Raw genomic sequence first — 27,613 nt, 5'->3', positions numbered from 1 at the left:
GGCCTTAATCCAATCTAACTAGTGTCTTTGTAAAGAGGAAATTTTGACACACAAAGCACCAGGGGTACATGCACGCAGAGGGAAAAAACCACGTGGCAAACAGAACACAGCCATTTGCAAGCAAAGGAGAGAGGCCTCAGAAGAAACCAAACCTGCCAATGCCTGGATCTTGGACTTCTAGCCCCCAAACTGTGAGAAAATAAAGTCCTGTGGTTTAAGTAACCCAGACTGTGGTATTTTGTTATGCCAGCCCTGCCAAACTAGACAATAACAGAGTTGAATTTTGATAAAATGCATATATCCAAATGGATTCAAGGACACTCTGCAAACACTTTAGAGGCCCTAAGGGTTCAGAGACACTGTACATATTAATAAGCCTTCATGTGAGGAAGATAGGTGGCACTTAGGTAAGAAGAAACAAAGACCACAGTGATCATGGTGAAACCCAACCATTACATTCTAGTTTGCATGGCCAAGGTATGAGGTTTGGGGGGCCGAAGATCCTACCTGAGCAAATTATCTGATAAGATAATAAGGAACCATTAGGAGGCTGCTCTGACAGGCTTTGATAATACAGGATTATCTAACTCAAAGAGGCTTCTAGGAAATAGCCCTCTAAAACATGCAAGCAAGACACAGGAAAATAAACCCTGTATGATTAATGTGGTTTGAGGGCAGTAACAGGGAAGACAGATCATATGCCCATATCGATAGTGCGATATTGTGATAGAAGAAGAAAATACACACTTGTTCTTCATTCTGATTCCTGGCACAGAGCTCCTAAAACAAGCCCCTTTCAACCATACCTGAGTTTAGGCTAATGAGGTGACTGTTGTCAGAGGACTAACCATGTGATTAGAGGGTTGGAATTTTCAGTTCCACCCCTAGACTTCAGGGAGGGGAGGAGAGTTGGGGATTTTTGGCTCCAATGTTTTGATTCATCATGCGTACATAATGGAACCTCCATAAAAACCCTAAACAAAGGGACTAGGGAAGCTTCAAGGTTGGTGAACACGTGGAGGTGTGCCCAGAAAGCATGGAAGCTTCATGCCCTTCCCACATACCTTGCCCTATACATCCCTTCCATCTGGCTGTTCCTGAATTGTATCCTTTTTAATAAACTGGAAATACCAAGTAAAGTGCATTCCTAAGTTCTAGGAGCTGTTCTAGCAAACCATCGAACTTAAGGAAGGAAGATGTGGAAACCCCCAATTTATAACTGGCCAGTCAAATGGGGCCCTGATTTGTGATTAGCATCTGAAGTGGAGGCAGTCATCTAGGACTGCGCCTTAACCTGTGGGGTCTGCTTTAACTCCAGGGAGTGTCAGAGCTGTTGTAGGATGCCCTGTGAGGCCTTGATGACAAAGGAGTGTCTAACCTACAGAGGCTTCTAAGAAATAGCCCTCTTCTTCACAGAAAAGGTTAAAACTTGCGAACAAGAGATATAAGAAAACATATAGTATATGATTAATGTGGTTTAATGTCAGTAATAGGGAAGATATATGTACATATTAATGGAAAGCAGGGTGTGTGGCACTAATAAAGCTTAGCATTGGACCACCTATTTCCCTGCCTCATGTGATGAATAAAAGCTTGACTAGATTGTACTTAACCATTTCAATTTCTAGTGACTAGAGGACCAAGACTGCTTGTAGACTGGGTCACAGGACAGTGGTTACGATGCATCCTTGAGCCAACTGTTCTATCATTTGTAAAGGAGAGTTAGACTAGAATGATGATCCTTAAGGTGCCTTTTTGTTTTCATGTTCTCTGATTTTAAAAAATCTGAATGAACACGATCTAACGAAAACTTGATATTCATAACCCAAAATAACATTTTATTGCTGGGAGTTTAGCTTAAGGAGAAGGGGAAGTGGAGCCCATGAGAGCAGATAAACTAGCTAATGTTTCTGCACCAGATTGTTCCCAAACCCTAGAATTATACCCATGCAAAAAAAGATACAGTCGCATTAAGAGAACTAGTAGGGAGAAGGTTTTTTTGCCATGTCCTTTTAAATCTTAGGTGTTGAAGAACTGATTTGCTTGATATATATATTTTTTATTATTATGATATGTTAGTCACCATAGAGTACATCATTAGTTTTTGAGGTAGTGTTCCATGATTCATTGTTTGCATATAATACCCAGTGCTCCATGCAATATGTGCCCTCCTTAATACCCATCACCGGGCTAGCTCATCCCCCCACCCCCCCTCCCCTCTAAAACCCTCAATTTGTTTCCCGGAGTCCATAGTCTCTCATGGTTCGTCCCCCCTCTGTTTCCTCCCCCCTTCATTTACCCCACAGATAAAGATGTAGTGAAAAGAAGGGCCATATGCACCCCAGTGTTCATAGCAGCAATGTCCACAATAGCCAAACTGTGGAAGGAGCCGAGATGTCCTTCAACAGACGAATGGATAAAGATGTGGTCCATATATACAATGGATTATTACTCAGCCATCAGAAAGGATGATAACCCAACATTTGCATCAACATGGATGGAACTGGAGGAGATTATGCTAAGTGATTTGCTTGATATAAAAGATACATTAAGCAACCAATGGTTTAAGGCACTAGATTAATATTTGTCATGGATGACCAATATTCCTTTTGAAAATGACAGTGGTTAAATGCAAAAACACTGATTTAGATGAGGCAAAAATTGTTTACAGACTGGCTGATTAAGAGGCAGAGACACTACTTAATAGCAAGGAGGAGGGCTAAAATAGCTAACAGCTTGGAGACAAAATCAGAGAGTGGCTAAAAAGTGTTTCATGCTCCTCTGTGTTCTGAGGAAATGGGGCCTAAGGGCTGATTCCTGCCCATGTAGGAGAGAGGATTTCATTCCTTATTGACATATACATGAGCTGGTACAGTTATATAATGTTATGAGGTAGACAAACTCACATATCATCAGTGAGCACTGTGGAGCATAGTAAGATCATGCCAATTTACCTCAGCATGGGCCAAAGATTTTGAGAACTGACATGAGCAGAGATTCACCTCTTACAATGCTATAAGTCAAGCTTGCCCTTTGCTTTTTAATTTTTTATAAACACATAGAGCAGTCGAGAGAGTTGACTCAGGGAAGCAGGAACCAGGAGTTAATATTGACATTGATTATATAAAGTTGGAAACGATTTATGACTGACGGGTTACACAAACAAATATAAGTGGCTGTGTTTACAGAAATAATCTGAAATAAATTAGGAATAAATATATCAATATCAGTATACAATCAGTATTGTGAAATGATTAGACTAATAGCAGAAGTTTAAGACATATGGCAGTATGAACTGGGAAATAAACTATGACTTCTATTTATCAACAGTTCTGAAATGTTTGGGAATGACAAACTCTTGAAGGGATTCAAAAGAAATTTACATATGGACTTTCATCCTCGAAAAATGCATGTACACACAAAATCCGTTAATAATCTCAGGACCCAAAGTGACCATTGTGTGACAAGAGTAAGGCAGGGTATTACCAGTCACTCAGAGAGGGAATAGGCAAGGGTTAAAAGCAGTGTGCAGGGTGCTGTGCACTTATCGCAGGCCAGACTGTCTCAGCAAATTCTTTGAAAGGGGAAATCTGCTTATCTGTAGGTTATTCTTTAAAGAGTATGATGGGGAGGGATTGGGGGGTACGAAGATGGGCAAGGAAGCTCTACCAAATAGCTAGCAGAAGTTTTGTTTTTCTACCAAAATCATACTACTGCACTATGAAAACACTTATTTACTCTTCAAAACAATCTTATCTACTCATTCATTTATTCAACAAACATTTGTGTAGTGCCTACTGTGTGCCAGGCATTGTCTTCTTAATTTTGCAGAAAACCACGTTCAGAAAAGATAAAGCGATGTAGCTTTTAAGTGGCAGAAATGGGCTTTGAATCGAATCCATTTCTATCGGATTCAAAACCTGTAGAGTGGAAAAAGAAACTGGGGGACTTCACCCTCGTGTCTCAATCGGACCACGCAAACATAAGTGGAAGCTTAATTTAAGTCAAGAAGTAGCCAGAGGACTCTGTGTCTGGGTCACTACCCCTTTGGACAACTTGGGACCCCGTGAGGAAAACTCATCGCTAAACATTTCTTGGCGTGTAACAGCTGAACGCATGAGAGGCTAACAGGTCAACCCCAAGGAAATAAACAAACCTGCTTCGCTCCCTCAGAGAATTCTGCGATGCTGAACTCTTGGTCGAAATAGGCCCAGATTAGGAAGGCGTAAATTCTAGTCCGAACCCAGTTGATGGGGTTGGAGAATCCCAGAATGATCATCTTGGTTTTCTGGCGCGGCTGGGGCTGCTCCTCCGCGCTGTAGCCGCGCCGAGGGTAGGCAGGGAAAGCAGAGAAGGCGGCGGGGAGTCCCGGAGGGCTGAGCAGAGGACGCTGCGGGCCCCGAGCGAGCGGCGCCGAGGACCAAGCGACTCGAGGAAACGGGGCCGCTCCGGAGCCAAGGAGGCGGCGGCAGAAGCAGCAAAGTCCAGCCAACGGTGGCCTCACCTCGGCTACACTGGGAGTCCGGGGTCGAGCGGGCCCGCCTGACAGCGGCGGAAAGAGCAGCAAGCGGGGCAAAAGACGAACGGCCAGCGCCATTTTTATGACTTTTCACCCCAGTCCTTGTCTGTGCTGTGTCGAATGAAAGTCGGTGGGAAACCATCTGAGCAGCATCCGGAGAGAGACTAGTGAGCAAAGCCGACCTGCTGCTGCCACCTCTGGTCAGTCGGCCCCATTCGGCCTCTCCAGCACGCAGCTCACGTAGAGGCCTTTTAGGCCCGGGCCCAGCTCTCCCACCAGCCGCGCTTGCGAGTCCGCCGGTGCCGCGGACCTTTTCTCTCCGGCTCGTGTTTCCGGGCGGATGGCATACTGAGGAAGGTGTCAGGCCAGGGTTTCCAGGACTTGGGAGAGGACGGGCGTGAGCACTCATGGCCTGGCAGTGTCTCCCGGTACCCCGGCTTGAGGGCGTTTCGCAGGAACGGTTCATGCAGCACCTGTACCCGCAGGTGAGGCCCTCTCTACCACTTGGGCGGCTCCGAACTAGTTTCTTGAGACCCAGGGTATGGGGAGGAGGCAGCGGGCGGCTGGAGATGGTTGGTTGGCTCTCTGGCTAGGGGAGAGGGCTCATGGGGAATGTGGAATGGATCATCTGCTAAGTTTTCCAGAGAGAACAGCTTCACGTTTGGGGAGCAGGATGACAGCGGAGGGCTGAGTGCGAGAAACGGCTTGCCTAGTAAGCACTGCTCGCTGCGAAGAGTGGCCTTTCTGGGACTCTCTTATACGGCCTTCTTCCGTTACCATGGCAACGAATGGGGGCTTTCCCACCCCCACCCCATCTTGCATCGGGTTTCCTAGTTTAGAGGAGGTTTCACCGCCCCACTGGTGGCGCGTAAGGTGCCTGGTCTGCTCGAGTTACTGGATTCAGAAGAGCAATTTTTCACTGCACTGAGCCAGAGGGGAAGCAATGGGAATCCTTCAGGAAACTTCCACCGGTCTTGGATTCTAACTAACCTGGGTTCTAGTTCAGACATTGGAAGCTCTTACATGTGTAATTCGAACCTTAGTTCTTTAAGAGAAAAGAGGAAAATATTAAAGAGAAGTATTTTTACTTGCAGTGCTTTGTAAGGGAACCCATACTTCAGAGAAACTGAGACTAAAGAGCCCAACAGATATTTAAAGAAAAAAATAATCCACAAGGTTATAGTTAGTATGCTTAAGGTTGAACTCCTGTTTCCCCACAGTTTTTCTTGATATTTACAAGTGGTCATAGAGCTACAGTTCTCAGTATTAAAAAAGCAGGAATGAAATTTTTTCTTTTAGGAGTAAGCAACCTACAGAGAGGATCTAAGCTTTCATTTATTTTGGGGTCTAGTGCTGGATGGTTTGTTGTTGCCCTCCCCACCCCCACCTCAGGATGTGTTAGTATAAGATGTTTGCAGGGCACCATGGTGGAGATCCAGTGTTGTATGTGGAAATGCTTTGTAAGATGCATGGCAAAAGGTATTTTATAATGTAATCTTCCCAGGCAAGATATATAATATGTCACAGAGAACGCATCACTAAGTTTCATAAACTGGAAAATTGCAAACAACACTCTGGTCACAGTGTAATAAAATTAGAAATTAATGAAATTGGAAAACAAGATCTTTCTACTTGGACACACTAAAGAATATCTACAAGGGGGCATAGTCTTCATATTTTTAACATGTTTTAATAATTAACAGTGTGATATGGGTGCATGAATAGATAGACCAGAGAAATAGAACCAAAAGCCTGGAGATCTACATATATCCAGAAATTTCCATTTATATGGAGATTCAGTATGTGATGAACATGACATGTTAAGAATCACTAGGGCAAAGGAACTGTTAAATGGTGCTGGGGCAACTGGATAGTTTTAAAAAACTGGATCATTTTTAAAAAATGATAAATTAGATTTATATCTGAAACCATACACAAGAGTAATCTCTAAATGGATCAGAGACGCAAATATAAAAAAATGAAACTACACAGTACTAGTGGGTAGATTCCTCTATAATGTAGGTCTGTGGAAGGGCTTTCTAACTATGACTGAAAATTCAGATATAGTAAAAAATTAAAATTTGAATGCATAAAATACAAGCTGGGAAAAAATATTGGCAACACGTTTCATAAAAGGGCCATAAAAGCCCATGTATTTAAAAACTTTTAAAAACTAAAGGGCTGGGGTGTGAAAGGCCAAAAGTCTGATAAAATGTGAGCAGTTGACCAAAATAAATAAATAAAGATAAAATGGCCTCTCAACATAAAAAGATGTTCAGCTTTACTCAGAACTTCAAGCCACACTGATATGCCGTTTCTTATCTATCATTGGCAAAAAATTAGAAGGCTGATTTTTAATGATACTCTTGGTGAGGCTGTGATGGAACTTGCACTCTCACACTTTATGCCAAGTGGTACAACCCTTGTGGAGGGGAATTTGGCATATCTAACAAAACTATATATGTTTACTTTATGATCCAGCAGTCCCTCTTTTAGGAGTTTACTTTGAGGATTATTGCAGATAACCTAAAAAAACTATGCATAGGAGAGTGATTGATTAAATTGCTCATTTACACTATGGTGTACAAAACTGTGAAAAAGAGTGAGGGAGATAACCTGAACTGATAGCAGTGATTTCCAGGGTATATTTTTAAATTAAAAAAAATCAAATTACAAAAGAAAATACATAACATGCCACCTTTTTGTGAAAAAAAGAAAGGGAAATAAAGAAATATATATGTTTTTGGTCTCTTTGAAAAAAAAGAAAGAAAAGAAAAAAAACAAGAATGATAAGCCAGAAATGAGACTGGTTATCTATAGGGGATGAGTGAGTATGAGGTGAAAGAATGTGGCTGGGGTGACCTTTTGGTATAGTTTTGACTTTGGGGAGCACATTAATGTTTTACATTCTAAAGTAATAGTAATAATAAAATTAACAAGGATGAGGATGAATAAAAAACCCAAAACTCAAATATAGAATATAAAAAAATAATAAGCAAGGGGGAGGAAGATAAGTAACTCACTTTTGAACATAGTACATATGGTATGTCCTCAGTCTAAAGACAAGAACTGTAAACAAATACTGAATTCTAGTGAACAGACTTGTTTTATAGTGATGTGACTTAGCAATTGTGAAAGTACTTACTGTGAATTTATGCAACTGATTAAACATTGAGGATGATGGGGCAAGGTTTCTCATTGTTAAGAGAAAGGAGTTACAAATATATAAACAAAAATTAAAATGAGTCTTGTATTATAAGATCGGAATTGAGGTATCAGTATTAGAGGTATTATGGTTCGTTCATACATACATCCATTAAGTGTGTGTGTGTGTGTGTGTGTGTGTGTGTGTGTGTGTGTGTGGTATGTATGTATGAATGCTTGGAGGGAGAGAGAAATAGATATGGTATATACATATGTGGGTGGGGGTGTGCACACATGCGCATACTTGGGAAAAGGGAGAATGAATATACACAGACTTCCACATATTTCTTAGCTCTGTCCACTAAGAAGGCCTAGAAGTAATGAGACCCCAATACCAATGAATACATCTAACACCCAGATCATGGTTTCTAAGTAGCATTCCCTTTAAAAGAAACCAGAGCTGCTTGAAGAAATGACTAGGTCTGGGATGGAAAGAGTATAAAAGGATTCTGGATTGTGTTTTTGTGCTATAAAGTAAGGAAGTGTTCAGGCAAAAAGTCACAAGAGCCAGCTTAATTTGGGTCCTACTGGCCAAATCTAAGAAAGTTTGAGCATCACAATCACATCAGTAGATTATAACCAAGTGAATAAAATTAATAGATGGAGATAAATAAATAAATAAGCTCATTTTGACATTAGAAAGCCAACTAATGTAGAAGATGATGGAGTTTTTAAAAATAATAATTTTTGCATTCATCATAGCAATACTTAATTCAGGCAGGAATTACCAGTTGATCAAAATTAACATCACAAATAATAGGGCAAGATATCATGTGCTACCTGATGTGTTGCACTGAGGACACAACATTGCTTCTTTGGTACATTCCTTCTAAAAATGCATAACCTGAATCTAATCATGAAAAAACATCAGATAAACTGAAATTGAAGGGCATCCTACAAAATAACTGGCCTGTACTATTGAAAAATGTCAAGATCATGGAAGGAAAAGGCTGAGGAACTGTTCCAGATTAAGAGACATGGCAACTAAATGCAATGTGGCATCTCAGAAGTAGGAAAAAAACAAAAAGCAACTATAAGGGATATTATTAGGACAGTTAGCAAAATTTGGATATGGACTGTGAAGTAGTAGTAGTATATCAGTGTTAAATGTAGTTTTGATAATTCTGTGGCTATATAAGAAGATGTCTTTGTTCTCAGGAAATAAACTCCAGTTTTTGGAGATAAAGGAGTATGATGTCAGCAACTTACCTTGAAGTAGTTAAGAAAAAATTTAATTATTTTTAATAATATGTTCCTCTCTACACACACATAGAGTGAGAGCAAATGATAAATGGGGCAAATGTTAAATTAACTGTTGGTGAATCAGAGTAAAGCGTATATGGGAGTTCTTTGTTCTTGCAACATTTCCACAGGTTTGAAATAGTATCGAAATAAAAAGTTATGAACAATATTTGACTGTAAAATACAAATTTGAATCATTTATATTTTTGTCATAAATAATACTTGTGAAAATGCCTTTATTTTAAAAAGATTTATCTCTCTCTCTCTCTCTCTCTCTCTCTCTCTCTCTTTCTTTCTGTCTATTTGAGAGAGACAGAGAGAGAGCAAGTGTGAGTGAGGTCAGGGAGGGCAGAGGAAGAGAGAGAATCTTGAGCAGACTCCCTGCGGAGCACTTGAGCCCAGATGTGGGGCTTGATCCCATGACCCATGAGATCATGACCTGAGCTGAAATCACTAGTTGGATGCTCAGCTGACTGAGCCACCTAGGCACCCTGAAAATGCTTTGAATAATGTTCAGCTTTCTTGTTCTCAGCTAGTGATGGTACTGCTGTTTTATTTGGTTTTGTTTTCTTAATGTTAAAATTTTGTTCTAAGTATATTACATTGTTGCTCTTCCTGCTTTGTAGCATGAATTGTCAAAAGGTTTGAGTTTGAGCATTTTAGGAATAAGAATCATTTAATTGTCCTTCTATTGCCAAATATAACTCCTGATATTATTTTTTATTTTCCCTAATTTTCTGTTGTATATTTTTCCCCACTTACAGAGAAAACCCCTAGTGTTGGAGGGAATTGATTTGGGGGCATGTACAAGCAAATGGACAGTGGATTACCTGAGCCAAGTTGGAGGGAGAAAAGAAGTAAAGATTCATGTTGCTGCAGTTGCCCAGATGGACTTCATTAGTAAGAACTTTGTATATAGGTATTTAGTTCTGTGGTTTACTCTGGGACTACAAATAACTTATTTTAAACCTTGAAAATATTTTTGTGTTATTATACAAAGACCATATGGCATTACATCTTTTGGCTGCTTTGACATAGTCATGGAATAGCTTGCTAATTTTTAAAGAATAGCTTTTAAAAGACAAGAATTCTGAGTTTACACAATTATATAAAGACATTTTCAAAGACCATTTTTTCCAAATAGGGTATACGCCTGATACCTTTCGGAGCTATGGAAGGAACTGGATTTCTGTAACTGGAGTTAAGAGTACCTCTAACGTTGGCAGTGCCATACTCATTCAGTGCTTCATTAATTAATTGATCCTACCTCATTAGTAATTGTTATCTAGAGTAATGAATTCTAAAGTTTTCCTTCATAACCTATTTTGATTTTTAATGCTTTTATTTTTAGAAAATTTTCTAATTCCGAATTGTTACAGAAGCATAAGCCCGTGTTTTCTTTTTCTGCTCTCTCCAGAAATAAAGAATAGGTAGTTGCTATGATTGGTATAGTTTTTCATCAACTTGGATAGTTTTAAAAAAATCCTACAAAATTTTCTCTTTTGGCAAAATAACTTAAATACTTTTAATTTCCCTTGTGGTGGTTGTTTTATGTTTTGGGATGTCTTAAAAGTAAGTAAGATAGTTAAAAGCTGCTGAATGTCCAAACTTGAAAGTTTTAAATGTTGCGATCTTATAGATGTAATATGTTATTTATTCCCATGTTTCATTAAAAATATTAAAAAGCAAATTTTTATATTCTGAGCACGTGCAGTTTCCAACAAATTCAGTCTATTGAAAAACCGTGTAGTTCACAAAAGATTGATTTTTAAAGAAAGGTGGTTCTCACTGTTCCTTCCAGATAGAGATGAGTTAAACAGAGCTTGTAATGTCCAGAGCCATTCCTTTCTCATTAGAGTTTTCCAAGCTCATATAGCAGCTTGCCAAAGCATTTCTTAGTTTTTGATCCTTTGAATATTCACCGTTATAGTTTTGATTTTTAATAGGCCGTGAATTGAATTTAATTGCTGTAAGTTTTTCTAAGTGTAAGAACTTTTCATTTTTTATTAAATCAAAAAGGTGGAAGAAAGTGCTGGAATGATGAACATTTTTAAGCTGGCAGTTAATGATGTTTATTTTCCAGAGAGTCCAAAGCCATAACAAATGGGTATTGAAACTTCATCTTGAGTTGCTTTGCTGTTTTGTCATGTTCCATAAACTTTTCAAAACTTGTTTTTGAATCACATACATTATGTAATAGTTCCTATCCCATCTTTCTCCAAGCCTTTCACTAAAGCTACTAAAGAGTTGCAAGATTATTTTCTTAGTGCAAGAAAAAAAATAGATTTAATCATTTTTGGCAGTTACCAGGGAGTAGGAAAGAAGGGAGGCATCTGGGTCAGAAAGAGTCTAGGAAGGAAGAAATTGTACAGACATACATCATTGTTATCACTTCAGTTTAAGGTTGCATTTCTGCTTATTAAATATTTGAAGAGCAATACATTTCCAGGTCTCAGCTTTACTTCTTTCTTCTTGCTGGCTCTCATTGTTCTTCCAGAACCAGGGTACTGTGAGCGAGAGGAGTATTGTGTGGTGAAAGATTACTGTCGGTATTCTTCTGGTCATAGAGTTAAAGAACTAAATCAGTCTGACTCATATAAGCTTTATTTAACTGCTTCTGTCTATCATATCATCTAATTCCTGTTATCACCCTGCTCTTATTATTTATTATACTTTTATTAATCCTGATCTTGAGTTCCCAAAGCAGTCTTTGCAAATGGGGAACAGGACAGTGAAGATTTTTTTTTCTTTTTCTTAATGTTGGTAACTGCTTTCATGCTGCTGAAGGGTACATTATCATTGTTAACCCCACCATTTATCCTTTACTGGGCACTTACTATATATCAAGTACTGTGCCATGCATCCTAGATTATGTTAGTCATTTAATTTAGAAACAGTCTGTGAGGTAGTTTTTGTTTTGTTTTCAGTAATTAAACAGTTGAGAAAATGGAGGCTTAAAAACATTAAGTAACTTACCCAGGATCATATAGCTTGAAATAATGGAACCAAATTTGTACCCAAATTTGCTTGACTCCACGGAACCCATGATCCTAACCCCTCTTTGATATTACCTCCCTTACTGATGTGATTACCAGTCCAGATAGATGGAACTTAAATAGCAGATGCCCTTCTTTTTGAAACACGCGTAGGGTAGATAAAACCTCGAGTCTAAGAGACTTCCTAATTCATACCTGTTTCCCCCCTTTAAGCTTTGCTTCTTCAGAAACTCTGACAGGCACCACTACCTAAGGAAAAAGATTGCTGAGAGCACCCAAGTTCTGCTTCTCTGGGTTGAGTTACTCTATCTGCCCTGTTCTTATAGAGGTCTTGAAACACTTCTGAGTTTTCCCTAGTAAAAAGATAAGCCTGAACACCACCAATTACAGGGGTAGCCCTAGACCTGAGAGGCTTCTGTAATTTCCCCAAACTCTTCAAAGTTGCTTTGGTAGGAATGAAGGGTATATGGTGAGGTCAGAGATGGAAAACATTGCATAGGAAGATGCCAAGTAAATTTGTTGATGTAATTAACTAGAAACTGTAGTAGCAAATTGGTCTGAGCAGATGGCAGACTCCTGTCTTCTCTCTTGCAGTGCTCACTCTTACACATAATCATCAGCAATGTCCTCAAGTTCAGATTGACATTCACACCCACAGTCCATAATCTGGCATCAGATTCACTTAGCTTTACCAAAGGATACAAGGCAGGAAACCACATTCTAGCCGTAAAGTATCAGTGGAAGTCCTTATACCAATCCAGGAGCCGTTTTTTTTGGTTCACCGAGTGACAGCTTAATTGCAAGGGAATAAGACTATAAAGATGGGTACAGAAACACCTTAGCTAAATTAAGCCACATAATCGACAAAAACCAGTGACATGAAATGGCCCATGAATTTAGTTTCTAGGTTCCTCCAAGGGACAAACTCAATTACAAGAGTGGGTGGCCGTATCTTTTGTTTCTTAACAAATGGATATAATCCACTCATCAGCCTTTTAGTTCAGACATAGTTCATCAATCAAGGGTCATTTTTACAATAAACAATGTTAACTGATATCATAGGTGACATTCCACATTTATCTTAACTCATTATGTTTCTACAAAAACATTGCTAGGAAAAGGTAAGCCCAAGGTCGTCATCTTATAGAGAAGGAGAAAGGGTTTTTGCTAATCCTTTTTCTCCGCTCCCTCAGTACAGATTTCAAGTGGAAAGATATTTAGTGGTAAGAGTGAAAAGACTAGAAGAAAAAAAGAGAGAGAGAAAAGACTACTACTCTTAGTCAGAGGTGTGGAGGTTGGGGTGAGAGGCTTTTGACCCAGATGCTTTTGAGGACTTCATTGTCTTGATTTTACTGTTATCATCTTCATGTAGGGGTCAGTACTTTTGCTTCCAGAATGGTGAAGGGACAGGATAGGATCCAGAGAAATGGTAGCCCTCCAGGCTCAAGAGTGAGATAAAAGGAAATGAACTGCTTCTGTGATGTTCAGCCCTGTTTATAACAAGGGAAGGAGACAGCCATTTGAACAGAAATATTGAAGAAGAATGAAACATGGTCACTTCCCTGAATTCTCCTTGAGGTATTCCTCAGAAGCCTTAAAATGACAGAGTGGTGAAGAGATTGAGAGCAGTGTTGTGGGCTTCTGTTTTCTGTGGTAGTGCCAAAAGGCAGGAAGATCAGTGAGAGAGTGAAGGACAGGATCTTACTGGACCATTTGCCTACTATTTCTTCCAAAGTAGCACTTAGTAGTTTTTCCCATTCCTCAGTCGCAAGACTTATTTTCCTCTGACACTTGAAGTAGCACATTTGAAAGTTTGTGTATATCCGAAGGTAACCAGATACCATAGAAACATTTTTCTAACAGTAACTTGGAATAGGAGGGTATTGACATAAGCATTCATCTGTCCCATAGATTTAAAAATTTAGTTTTTGAAATCATAATTTTAGACAGTCTAGGGCAAATAAGCACACTGCTAAATGAATTTTGAAAATTTAGAATTCCACATAATAGATTATAATAAAATTATGGCTATTATAAAACAGAAGAGCATATACAACTCCAACAAGCCTATATATATAGTGATAAGGGTATTACTAGTTGATTCATTGAGTCCAAGGCTTCTTTGTCTTTATTTCAGAACTTTACCTTTTGATAAGTTGGTTCAGAGGGCAGCTGAAGAAAAGCATGAAGAATTCTTTATTTCAGAGGTAACTGCTTTGAACATACTTTCTTTAGAAAGCATTAATATGTATATACTAGGTGGATTTTCTTATACGAGAATATTAGATATACAAGAGCTGTAGCCTTCTCTGATGGCTGTTTTTAAGGTTTGGTTGTGTATGCCAATAGACCTAGTTTTGCTATTTATTAGCTCAAACCTTGGCCAAATTATTTTTCTGTGCCTCGGTATACTCACTATAAAATAGGAACAATAATAGTACCTATTTGATAAGGTTTTTGTGCAGTTAACTAAATAAAATCTGTAGAGTACTTAGCACAATTCCTGACATGTAGAAACTACTCCCTAAATGTTAGCAATTAATAATACTTTCTTTGAAAATGCTTTGGTCTGGGGCGCCTGGGTGGCTCAGTTGGTTAAGCAGCTGCCTTCGGCTCAGGTCATGATCCCAGGGTTCTGCTCAGCAAGGAGCCTGCTTCTCCCTCGCCCTCTGCCCCCTGCTTGTGCTCTCTCTCTCTCTCTCTCTGTAAAAAAAAAAAAAAAAGAAAAGAAAGAAAGAAAGAAAATGCTTTGGCCTGATAGGCAAAGTTCAAATGCTGAAGGAGAACTTTATTTTCATATCTTATTGACTGTTAGACTATTTCTGTATTTTATTATTGTTATTATCAGTGTGATTTCTGTTGTATTTGCTATAACATTTGTTCAGGATTAAATGCAGAAGAATTCTACTTATTTACATTATAATCCAGTTTTAAATAATTCAATTTAAATATCTTGAGATAAAGCACTGAGGCTTATATATAAATACATTTTTTAAAAATTCACTGTTATCTCTAAAGCACATTTTAAAAATAAACTGCTTTTTAAGCTTTGAATAAAGCTGCTATCTGCATTTGAGCCAGCTGGGCTGGTGGCCAGTTTGGTAGTGACAGGTGCTGCCTGCTCACAGTTGTCTCAACAGGTAGTGAGTGATTACACCAGATTACCACCAGGATCCCTCCAAACTCTGCAGGTCTGAAAGGAAAGGCGAGGATTGGGTAGGGGGAAGCCATCAGACAGTGACCTAGAACTGAGGGACTCTGCCAGCTCACTGTGGAACTCCTGAGCAAAGACCGCCTATTAGAGGAGTGCTGTGTGGGTGGCGATGTCTAGGCCTTTTACCATCTTGCTCAGTCATTGGTTTGGCCTACCCCAAGAAGAGCATGACCTTAAAAGGCTGAGGTGGACCTGAAAGAATTAATAATTGGCATCCGTAAGTTAATCACGCTCTTTGCAGCTAGCAACAAGTTCTTTCTTGAAGGGGTTCTGAGCAGTGCACCTCTGTGTCTGCCCCATGAATTTTTTCCCAATCCTGAAACATTAGAATTGGTAGAAAACCCTTAGGATTTTGAAGAACATACTTTGAAACCTATTTAGCCATAATAAATTTATAGAAATTATCTGGTACTACTTAAAAATATAAAAACATTGAATCTGAGAGTAGAGTTAAATTTTTGGTCATAGATTTATAATATTTTGTTAAGGTAAATAACATGGATTTTTGAATTTTGTTCAGGTAAAAAAGAGGCAGAATTCTTGAGTTGGATTGCCCTTGTGCTTGACCCAGTATCTTAGTTCTCTCATTCTTAGAGGAAAGTCAGGCAACAGTAGTGTTTTATAATTCAAACAGTTCCCTCTTACAGCTACTCAATGAAGGGTAATTGTCACTTTTTTAAAGTATGAGCATAAATTTACTACTCTGAAATGACACTTTTTTTTTTAAATGACATATTTCTAATTCATACATGAACTGACTCTAAAGGATTTGGCTTGAGAATTTATATGGCCAGTGGTAGGCTTAACTTTATAAAATGCAGTGTTCCAGATGTTTAAGAAGTGTATTACTGAGAGTATAATTATTGCATTTATCTTCTATTCTACGTTTGCATTATATTAAGAAGTTTGTTATTGGCCTCAGCAATACCTTGAGATCATGTGTGTTATACAAATGAGAATTCTTTTAAGTCTTCTTATTGTAAAGAGTCTAAATAATTTAAAGCCTAAATTAAGCATTGTGTTTTAGGTATAATAGATATGTGTTGCCTTTCATACTTACATATTTTATGAATCCAGTCATTATTACAAGCAGCCTATAAAGACATTTCTTCATATGGCCACCAGAGAGCATTACTAGAAAGGGTAAGAAAATAGAACTGTTTCAAAACAACTAGGTTAGATTTTAAAACTCATTTCCTTCCATCTTTACTTTCTGTTATTTTTACATGAATATTTTTGTTACTTTTCTTTGGGGCATTTAAGGATGAGAAGTACTACTTACGGTCACTTGGGGAGGACCCTAGAAAGGTAAGAATTCTGAATGTAAAACAAAGACTTAAAACCTAATGGATGTATGTATTTAAACTGGCACTGTAGTTTTTATACTTATTGCATGACATATGACCTGTTTCATCTTTTTCCCATTCTTTTCTCAATGATTTCTGCCCTTGAATAAGAAGTAAAATTATTAGGGGTGCCTGGATTGCTCAGTCGGCTGAGTGGCCAACTCTTGATTTCAGCTCAGGTTATGAACTCAGGGCCCTGGGGTCAAGCCCTGAGTCAGGCTCTGCACTTAGCAGGGAGTCTGCTTGAGGATTTTCTCTCTCTTTTCTGCCTCTCCCCTGCTTGCATGCATGTGCTCTCTCTCTCTCTCTCTCTCTAAAATAAATAAATGAATCTTTAAAAGAAAAAAAAGAAGTAAAATTATTAAAATTTGATTAGTTTTTAAGTAGGACCATAGTATCTTAGTGTTTAAAATCATCTCCTCTAATCTCTACACAATTAAAAAATCCTTTCTACTATATTTTACAGATGGCCATTCAGCTAATAAAATATAATCTAAAATAATTATTAAAATATTGAATAATTCACTAATATAAGCTTTGACATGTATTCAGAGTCAAATTAATATGGCTGCATTGTTAAGGAATGTTCCCTAAAATGATCAAGTAGGATTCTGTTTTTTCCTTTTCTGTCCCCATTTAGTTCTGGACTTCTTTTAGTCTCTTTCCTTGGTAAACCCACAGGTTTTATGTAGTTGATAAAGTTCAAATTGTTAACTCCTAAATTTTAAATACTCATTATTGGGGTAGATGGCAATTGTGTGATTGTTGTCTAAATAGGAAGAACCTATTAATGAAGCATATTAAGATTAACTGTACTGATACTGTTGAATCTGCAGTCTGTTACATAGTCTGTTACTCTTTCATTTGAAAGATCATGTGTTGACTGTAGTCACTTACTAGTATTTTAAAGCAAGGAACAGAGTTTTACCCCATTCCTCCTTAGTATCATGGGCTCTGATGGCAGCCTGTGAGGTAAAACAAGCATTACACAAATATTGCATTTATTATTAAAATTCTTACCATGTTTCTCTCAATGCAGGATGTTGCAGATATCAGAAAGCAGTTTCCTTTACTGGAAGGAGATATCAAGTTTCCAAAATTTTTCAGAGAGGAGCAGTTCTTTTCCAGTGTTTTTCGAATTAGTTCACCAGGATTACAACTTTGGACCCACTATGATGTATGCTACATAAATGAGAAATCTGAAGCTACAGTAGATATTTAGCACTTACAGACATAACATTTACAGTTTCAATTTTCTGTAGACTACTGTAAGGATCTTGGAGACATAATTTGCTGAAACACTGAGATTTGAAAACAGGTGCTCTGCAAGTTGGTGATACGGGAATAAATTATTTAACTAATGCTATAGCCTAGTTAGTTTCTCACATTTGCATTTCTCTGTGGTGGTGTTCTTGATTCATTATATTTTGTGTGTTTGTGTTAAGTTTTATGAAGTGGTTTTTTAATATGTGAAAAATGGCCACTAGGTGAGGGGTAAAGTTGTACAAGTGGAAAAAGCAATAAGGTTGTGACAATGAGGATGGGGAAATGATACACATGACTAGATGGAACTGTTATTCAAGAGGAAGGCAGAAGTTTCTGGAGAGCCATTTCCAGTTTTAAGAATTTAGGGATTTCTGAAGGTCTTAGATTATACATCCCTTGAGAATGTGAAATGTCCACTGTATTTGTTGAGCAGCAAGATGTATAGAATATTGTCCCTGATCATTTACTCTATGATATTATAATTATACTTGCTTAAATATATGCATATAAATATTTTAAACACATTAAAAGTATAGTATTGTGTATGGTTTGGTGTCAGGTGGATAAATTTAGGAAGCTAAAGCAATACCTTAATGGGCTTCTAAAGATAAAATAATTTTTTAAAAAGCTCTGAATCAAGCTATATTAAGTTTTATAAGTGTTATAATTCAGCTGAGGGCCCCTTGGGAGAATTTTAACATCATAACTAATTAAATGAGAAAGACATAAATTATTAGCATATTTTTTAAAGGTTTTGCATAAATGATGTGAAAGAATGATGTGGTAACTTAAATATATTTTTAATTGTATTATGTGACTTTTAAATTTTAACTAGTATCACTTTTGTCTAGATTTATAATAGAATTCTATACAGATTTTCTTACATTAAGAATAAGTCAAAGGAATGCTTGTTATATAAAGTTTACATAAGAAAAGTGTTAATAATGAAAGGAAAGATGCTTAGGTAGAAGCGATATGTAAATAATTATGAATATATTTCGCTTAGTATATATTTTAATTCCTTGGCTGAGAATTACATAGCTCTGCCTTTTAACATTTTCCACAAAGCGTACCCTTGTATATGCAGAAATAGTAAAGATTACTCCATTAATAAGTACATCAAGAGAATTTGCCAGGTTATAATCCTATAGAAATAATTTGGAAATCAAGATGCCTGTAAAGCTAAAGTATGGTTGGCCATATGTATTAAAAGAATTTAGCGATGGTTGATTACAGCAGTACCTTGTGTTTTCCCAGCACTTAATTTTTCTGTGCTTTCAATCTGTTGCCTGATGTTGGCTGTGTAACATTCCTTGACAGATAAGTAAGTACTAACCAAGGAGAGCCTCAAATAGGTGTCGTCACTACCCTCCCTGTCAGAATGGTGGGGCAAGGGCAAATTGCCTAATTTGCCCTAATGGTTTGCCAGTCCTTCCCATTTTAAGGCAGTGCTGCAGGAATATCTTTAATAGAGGCACAGTTGTATTTAAATAGAAATGTTTGCATTGTTAGATTAGAGTATTACTGTAAGTGTTTTAGATAATGTGAGTCAAGTCCTACTGAAGGATAGGATTTACCTTCAACTGTTTGGAATATACCATTGGTTGTTTATTTAAATTTTAGATATTGCTTATCCATAAGTTCTTATTGGCCTTCAGGTAATGGATAACTTCTTAATACAAGTGACGGGAAAAAAGCGTGTTGTACTATTCAGTCCTCGAGATGCCCAGTATTTATATTTATCAGGTACTTTTTTTTTAAGTTTATAATTATGATGTATTTGTGTTTTCCACATGTATATATGTAATGATAGGCTGTATGAACAATGAAATTTTCAGATTCTCTTAATTATATTATAGGCATGTCAATAGTCAAAAAGGGTGGATCATTGAAAATTGTCTTAGGTTTCAGGAGAATAGTAATTCTTATTACAGTGTGGATACAATAAATAATTATACAGAAAAGAATAAATTTTCAGGTTTATATTTGTGATTATCTTTTTAGAAATGCTAACTTCGCTTAATCTATATTATCCTTTTTGGAACTTTTCAGGTACTAAATCAGAAGTACTGGATATAGATAACCCAGACTTAGCTAAATATCCGCTGTTTTCCAAGGCTAGAAGGTATGAATGTTCCCTTAAAGCTGGAGATGTATTATTCATTCCTGGTAAGATTTCTAGACTTCATTCATTTGCTGTTTATAAAATCTGTACTCTGTCACTCATCCATTACATGATTTTTTTTTAGTACAAAAGTATATTTGTTATATGCATTCTATTCTATACAAGTTGATTTTTATATACAACTGTGTATGTGTGTTTAAAGTATGCTTAAGCAAATTCTTATAAAATTAACAGTCTTGCTTTTCAAAGGCAATCTATAAATATACCATTATACTCTTATTAAAATGACATCAAACAAGATACTTTATATCTGGGAAAGGATTATACCTGATTGTTCTTTTTAATCATTTCTAAAATATTTGCATATTGGGACACCTGGGTGGCACAGTGGGCTAAGCGCCCAACTCTTGTTTGGTTCAGGTCCTGATTTCAGGGTTGAGAGATTGTGCCCCACGTTGGGCTCCGCACTCAGTGCAGAGTCTGCGTAAGACTCTCTCCCTCTCGGGGCGCCTGGGTGGCACAGCGGTTAAGCGTCTGCCTTTGGCTCAGGGCGTGATCCCGGCGTTATGGGATCGAGCCCCACATCAGGCTCCTCCGCTATGAGCCTGCTTCTTCCTCTCCCTCTCCCCCTGCTTGTGTTCCCCCTCTCACTGGCTGTCTCTATCTCTGTTGAATAAATAAATAAAATCTTTAAAAAAAAAAAAAAAAAGACTCTCTCCCTCTCTCTCTGTCCCTCCCCCTCATCTCTCTAAAAGAAATAAGTAAATCTTTAAAAAAATAATAAAATATTTGCATATTTTAGAACTATGTCACTTAAGTATTTACCAAGAAATGGTAAGTATATTTTAAAGCCAAAACAGATTAGAGATTTTATTAAATATCAAATTGTTATAATCTCAACACCTGTGATGTCTTTTGTGTGCATTATTTTCTATGGTCTGAATTAGTGTCACTTAATTTCTTTGCACAATAGGCATTAGTTGTTAGTAATTGATGTAATTAACATCTGTAATTATTCAAAAGTGAATACCTTAAGATTATAAAAATCATAATTAAGATTAAAGGAGTGCATTAACAAATTGTTTGTATAGTCGTATTTCTCATATTTAAGTTAATATATTTTTAATCATTAATACCTCTTTTTCAGGGCACCTGGGTGGCTCAGATGGTTAAGCGTCTGCCTTCAGCTCAGGTCATGATCTCAGAGTCCTGGGGTTGAGCCCCATGTCGGGCTCCCAACTCAGCGGGGAGTCTGCTTCTCCCTCTCCCTCTGCCTCTCCCTCTGCTTATGCTCTCTCTCTCAAATGAATAAATAAAATCTTTAAAAAAAAATACCTCTTTTTCAGTGACAGAATTAAGTAAAAAAGTATTAATAAAAATATGATCTCATTTGGTTCTACATTATAAATTGCTTGAGGACAAGGAACCATGTTTTGGCAATCTTTGTATTCCCTGAGGGGCCTGATACAATGTCCTTAGCATCATTGATTATCTATAAAAATTTTATACATTAACTTCTTATTCTTATGTTCTTTGTAAACAACCAGCACACTAGTCTTTATTTTAAAGGATTTTATTTATTTATTTGACAGAGAGAGAGACAGCCAGTGAGAGAGTGAACACAAGCAGGGGTAGTGGGAGAGGAAGAAGCAGGCTCCCAGCAGAGCAGGGAGCCTGATGCGGGGCTCGATCCCAGGACTCCGGGATCACGTCCTGAGCCGAAGGCAGACGCTTAATGACTGAGCCACCCAGGAGCCCCAGCACACTAGTCTTTAAATCCATTGCGATTATTTAAATTTTTTGGTTTTGTGTCTTTGGAGAATGGTTAAGAGCTATGCAGTTTTCTCTTATTCTGTATACAACTTAAGAAAAAAAAGAGCCAGAAATACTAACATTTGCATATATTTTTAAATAAAAGCAAAACCCCCATCTTTGCATTTAAATTTAACAGAATGGTTAGCTTTTTTTCCTGTTATATTGAATAAGGAAAAAGATTCTGAAAGAAAGAATAGTTAAGATTAAATCCATGTTTGAAACTAGTTTTGCAAATCAAAATATTTTAAGCTTTTGTTTTTCCTAGAGCACTCTTAGAATGAGTTTGTTTCTAAAATTTAGCATCTTGTAAATCTTACTTTCTCCCATTCACAAGATTAAACATTTTTTGACGTGACTGGTATTTTAAGATTTTATTTATTTGAGAGAGAATACTGGCAGGGGGAGGGTGGTGGGCAAAGGGAGAGGGAGAAGCAGACTCGCCACTGAGCAGGGAGTCCCACTCGGGGCTCCATCCCAGGACCCTGAGATCATGACTTGAGCCGAAGTCAGACCAGACGCTTAATGGACTGAGTCACCCCAGTGCACCGTTTACATGACTAGTATTTCATCTTGGTTATATTGTGATGTTGCTTTCCTATTCCTATAACCCCCATAGTTTGAAAACATTTAGACTCAGTTGAAAACAAAGAAATAAATGTTCTAGAGGAAGTGAAAAATTAATTAGCTATATCATATGATAAAGTTTATTCATCTTCTCCACCACCAAAATATTTGCTTTAGTTTTATATACTTATTGTACAGGAGCTGAAAGGAATATAAGACATTTATAATTGCATTACAAATATAAGTATAAAACTAAGGAGGCTACAATGAATGCAGATTTAAGCAAGTTATAAAACCAAATGCAGCTTGAATACGAAGTCTTTGAGAACAAAAGTACTGTGCTAAGGCAGAAAAGGTCAAAGATACTCCTCAAATAATTGAAATGTTCTGTGTACAAAAAATAAACACTTTTAATGTGGTTGTATGACTCAGGAAGTGTAAACAAGTAACACAAAACATAGCCCCAAATTACAGAACTACAAAACAAATATAACTTTATTATGTCTTTCAAGTTAAAAGGGAATATTGCTATTTCCAAAAGTTTTAAAAGTAGGGTTGTGTTATTGACACTTTAAATTGGTTGGCAATTCATAAAAGTTAAAATGATTCTGTTAAAAGCTGGGAGTGTGCTAACGAAGGGATCTAGTTACAAGAATTTCTTACATTGGCTATATGCAATTTGTGATATTTCACTGACATTTTTTTTTCTTTTTTACTCTAGGTTTTATTTTTAACTTTTTTTTCTCTTTAAACTTTTTCCAGCTTTATGGTTCCATAACGTAATTTCTGAAGAGTTTGGAGTGGGAGTGAATCTCTTTTGGAAGCACCTTCCATCTGAATGCTATGATAAAACAGATACCTATGGAAACAAAGATCCTACTGCAGCATCAAGAGCTGCACAAATTTTGGACAGAGCTTTGAAAACACTGGCTGAATTACCAGAGGAATACAGGGACTTCTATGCACGGCGAATGGTCTTACACATTCAAGATAAAGCCTATAGCAAAAACTTTGAGTAAATAATGAAGTGAATGCAGTGAATATAAACTTTTAAATACAGTTCAACTCAAATATTGGAAAAATATAACCACATGTAAATTATTTTTTAAAAGATTCATTCTTTGTTAAAATAGGAAAGAAAAACCTCGGATTTATAGATTAAATATATATGAATTGTTTATATGGTTTCTATTTAATATAGATTATTATGGGTGGGACCACTCTAGCTTTCAGATGCAAATAACTAAAAATCCAACTTAAAATGACTTAATAAAATATATTGAATCATTATACATGAAGTCTGCTGATAGAATGGGCTTTAGTATTTCGATCCAGTGATTAAGTAGTGTCACCAAGAGCCTCTAGGATTTTTCCTCCCATTTTCAACAGCAGCATTGGCATCATCCTAAGGCTGGCTACTCTTGTGGTCATGGGATGATTGCCAGTAGCAGTTTGAGCCATGTGCGTCTTCATTTACATGCAGTGGAGGAGTCAGGCTGGATTCCAGGGGCCTTCTCTTAATATGCAAAAGCTTTCCCAGGATTTGCTACCAAATCCTTGGGTCTCATTGACTTAAAAGTAGCTTAGACCTGTCCATCCCTGAGTCAGTCACTGGAAAAGGGTATGGAATAACCCATAGGCCAGTTGGGTCTCCTGGAGCTTAGAACCCTCTTCCTCTGAGGCACATGGGGTATATATGGGGACAGCATGGATAATTTTTAAAATCAGGATTGAGATTAGGAAAAAAGGTGAGCAACCAACAATATCTACTACATTTATCTTTTGAGCTTTTTATTTTTTTTAAGATTTTATTCATTTATTTGACAGAGAGTATAAGCAGGGGGAGCAGCAGGCAGAAGAAGCAGGCTCCCCGCTGAGCAGACCCTGACATGGGACTCCATCCCAGGACTCTAGATCATGACCTGAGCCAAAGGCAGATGCCTAACCAACTGTGTTACCCAGGCGCCCCCTTTTGAACTTTTTAAAATGCGGATGTCTAGGTCCCAACTTTATAGATTTTGATTTAGTATGTTTGGGGTTTGGTATAGTATCTGTATTTGGTAAACCTCATGGGTTGTTTTGATGTATAATCAGGATTGAGAACAGTTGGATCAGATGATAATAATTCAGATTATTAGTTTTGTGATTCATCCAAAACATGTTTAATCTGATCCTGGTTTTTCTTGGCACTCAGTGTAAGTCAGGCCTGCCTCTTTTTTCAGTTTTTCAATGTCAGAAAATACTCAAATCTGTTTTAATTTATACTTATAGCTAAACTTCAACCCCGTTAGTTTTCCCTACTAAATGCTTTCCCACCTATCCCTTTTTTAGAGAAATTATTTAAGAACAAATACAGGAGAGATCCCAATAATGTTGTCATCATTGAAGACAATGAGCCATTGTATGTGGATCTGTGCCATTCTTTGTTTTGCACCTAGTAATTCTATTGCAATGTCACTGAAGAAAGACCAGATACATCTACTGAGCACAAATGTGCTCATCTAAAGTAATGAGTGCCTCAAGTTGGTGCATTTTAATTATGGAGAAAATTTTTTCTGTTAAAGTAATTCATCCATTCATATCCTGTGTTTGCAGTTGGATTAATTTCAGGATTAAAAAGCAGGTTATAATAAATAAGAAAGGAAAATATATAAAAAATTATTCTGAACTTCTTAGGTGTCTTTAGGAAGAGATTAAAGTTACTCAGTTAAAAAAAGTGAAAAGATGGTCTGTTAGAAAAGGAATTACTACATTAGTCAGATTTAATGATTAGTTTTTTTTCATCTTTGATTACTTCTTACATTAAGCAAAGAAATTCTTTAATGATTCCTTTTCCTTTGGTTAGGAAAAAAAAAGACAAAACCTCTTTTAGTTTGAACAGTACTTATAGTCAGCTTTTAAATAAAACCCTTCTTGGTTTTGTTTCTTTTTAAAAAACCAGTAAGAGAATCAGCGCAAAGTACATATCCAGAGTCATTTACTTGGAAGTAAAACCGAGATTACAATCTTCCCATGAATATTCATTTTAATCAGTTATTTGGGAAGCAAACTGGATGACCTTAGGTGATTTAAATAACTTATTTTTTATGAAGCTTATCCACCTCATCTTTAAACTTGTACTTTATAGGGTTGCTGCAAAAATACAAAGAGATAATTCAGGGCAAGGACAGTTGATAGCTGATGCTAGCTTTCAGATTTGAGATGGCTCTTGTTGCAGTATTAGAATATCTAGAAAACTAGAAGTGAAGTTTTAAAATTATTTCCTTGGTCATAATCTTTAATGTTAAGAGTGTTTATTTTAAATGTAAAGTATTATTTTAAATGTATTTTATCTTTTTTGGTCACCTGATTGAGACCAAATGAGATGTTTTTGATTCTTAAAATATTAAACAGTATGTGTTAGCTGCAACTTCTCAGGAATTCCAGATCTTAGAACTTTACTGCTGAAAGGGATCTTAGAAATCATTTTATCAATCCAGATTGCTTAAGTGATTGTCCAGGCTTACACAGCTGCGTGATACAACTGGAATTAACGGTTGTGACCAGATCATTCTTCATGCTTTCTCCCTTAGGTGCAGCTCATCTCTTTTTTGTTCTTTGGCTACAGTTTGGGGGCTTGACCTGATTTACAAAGGAATTTTTTTCCTCTGTCAGCAAAACAACTCACTATACTACATGGACAAAAGATACAAAGTAAGACAAAGGGATGCAAAATAAGATTAATGAACAAGTAGACAGCAGAGGGTAATATAAAAATGGAATACTATGCAGTCAAAGAATGAGACAGAGGTATTGTAGTACTGGCAAGAAATTTTTCCAAGGTAATTAAATGAGAAAAAGGTTGGAAACTATGGCTATAGTATGCTGCCATTTGTGTAAAACAAAGGTATTCTGTAAGTAAGCATTTGTATATGCATAGAATTATCTCTGCTGGGATACACAAGAAACCAGTGATAGTGATTGTCTCTAAGAAGTTAGACAAGTTAGGTGGGCAGACTGGCCTCTGCAGTTGTGTATTATTTGACCTTTTTTTTTTTTTTTTTTTGCCCCTCTATCATTCTTTCAAAATAAAATTCTTCTAAAATACATGTGTAGACTCTATTAGTTTTTCATGAACATTAACAGTGTTTATCTTGGCACATAATTACATTGGAATTCTATTAATTCAGTAATTAATTTAAAACTTGTCACTCAAAAAAAAATTTTTTTTTTTTGAGAGCATGAGAGAGGAGAGGGTCAGAGGGAGAAGCAGACTCCACGCTGAGCTGGAAGCCAAATGCGGGACTCCTCCAGGATCAAAACCTGAGCTGAAGGCAGTCGCTTAACCAACTGAGCCACCCAGGTGCCCCTCAAAATATTTTTAAAAAGGGAAATAAAGTCAACGAGGCTTATTTTGTATCTTTCCATCCTTTTGAACAGCAGCTATGTGAACATTTGGAAGGAACCTTAATAGGGAGGCTTTTCTCTCACCTATCTCAAGTTGCCAACAGACATCTAAGTTGACAAGGAAAGAAAAAAACATGCAGGAAGCTGGAATGCAGGTCTGGATGCAGTTGGAACTGTGCTGCCGTGACTCCCTCCTCCAGTGCTAAAAAAAACACACGTAGTGTGTAGGAACTAATGTATGTTGGCAGTCACCCACATATCCCTGGTGTTACCTTAAAGTCTTATTTGAAGCATACAGTCCATGACTACTTGGGTGTTTTAAATACAATTAAGTTGTATTCTATTTTTTTTAAAGTTCCATTAAGTGGGATACTAAAATGACCATCCTAAGTAACTGCCTGTCTCTACCACTAAGAGCTGCTAGGCCTCTCTGCCTTTGTAAAGACCGACCTGAATTTACAGGTGAGGTCTATCTACATATACGTCCTATCCTCTAAAATGTGCTTCTCTTAAAGTCCCTTAAATGAAGTATGACAGAATAGTTCTTTTAAGAATTCTACCTCTATTCTGCCTTAGACTACTACACATTTCTATACTCAAATGCTTGGGACTGTTTTGTCTGTGCCTAGATCTTTCTTCCCTTAGTGGGTGCTTAGATATTACATGAATGAAATGAAAAACAGATCAAACCATATTCTAACTAAGTCTTGTAATGATAGCAAAAGGACAGATACCTGAAATGATTAGCACATAAAAAGAAAAACTTACTTTTGAGCGATTTTTTTTCTCCAAGAAATTTAACAGAAGAAATGGAAATAAAGCAGATTTTTGTGGGGCAATTTAAAGGTGAGAAGAAATGTATTTTTACAAGGAAAGGTTCAAAGTTGCTCATATGAAAAAACATGGAGGGTTAATGAAAACATATACAAACCTAAA

The 27,613-nt window shown here is 37.1% G+C and overlaps 2 protein-coding genes across 8 annotated transcripts in view; one reads left to right on the top strand and one right to left on the bottom strand.

Annotated features, from left to right (window-relative positions):
* MAIP1 (matrix AAA peptidase interacting protein 1) overlaps positions 1-4,635 on the bottom strand; it is a 73,147-nt gene extending 68,512 nt beyond the window's left edge. For all 5 annotated transcript variants that reach the window (XR_004623552.1, XR_002142023.2, XR_004623551.1 and 2 more), the window contains exon 1: positions 4,157-4,635. Coding sequence is in view for 1 of the 5 variants with exons in the window: in XM_002915837.4 (XP_002915883.1) it covers positions 4,157-4,597 (441 nt within the window). In the remaining 4 variants the exon portion in view is untranslated. The remainder of the gene's footprint in view (positions 1-4,156) is intronic.
* Positions 4,636-4,773: 138 nt separating this feature from the next.
* On the top strand, positions 4,774-26,310 carry TYW5 (tRNA-yW synthesizing protein 5). Of its 3 annotated transcripts, XM_002915850.4 has the most exons (8): positions 4,774-5,004; positions 9,730-9,884; positions 14,099-14,168; positions 16,439-16,483; positions 17,561-17,698; positions 19,446-19,533; positions 19,840-19,956; positions 23,054-26,310. In XM_002915850.4, the coding sequence occupies exons 1-8, from the start codon at positions 4,927-4,929 to the stop codon at positions 23,308-23,310; spliced, it is 948 nt and encodes a 315-aa protein (XP_002915896.1). In that variant the 5' UTR covers positions 4,774-4,926; the 3' UTR covers positions 23,311-26,310. The 3 variants fall into 3 exon arrangements, with proteins under 3 accessions (XP_002915896.1, XP_011218808.1, XP_034510810.1); XM_011220506.3 differs by lacking the exon at positions 16,439-16,483 and having other exon boundaries at positions 4,823-5,004; XM_034654919.1 differs by lacking the exons at positions 16,439-16,483; positions 17,561-17,698 and having other exon boundaries at positions 4,823-5,004.
* Positions 26,311-27,613: the final 1,303 nt, after the last annotated feature.

The sequence above is a fragment of the Ailuropoda melanoleuca genome, chromosome 2, assembly GCF_002007445.2.
Source record: "Ailuropoda melanoleuca isolate Jingjing chromosome 2, ASM200744v2, whole genome shotgun sequence".
NCBI classification, from domain to species: Eukaryota; Metazoa; Chordata; class Mammalia; order Carnivora; family Ursidae; genus Ailuropoda; species Ailuropoda melanoleuca.
This window is presented reverse-complemented; position numbering and strand designations above follow the sequence as displayed.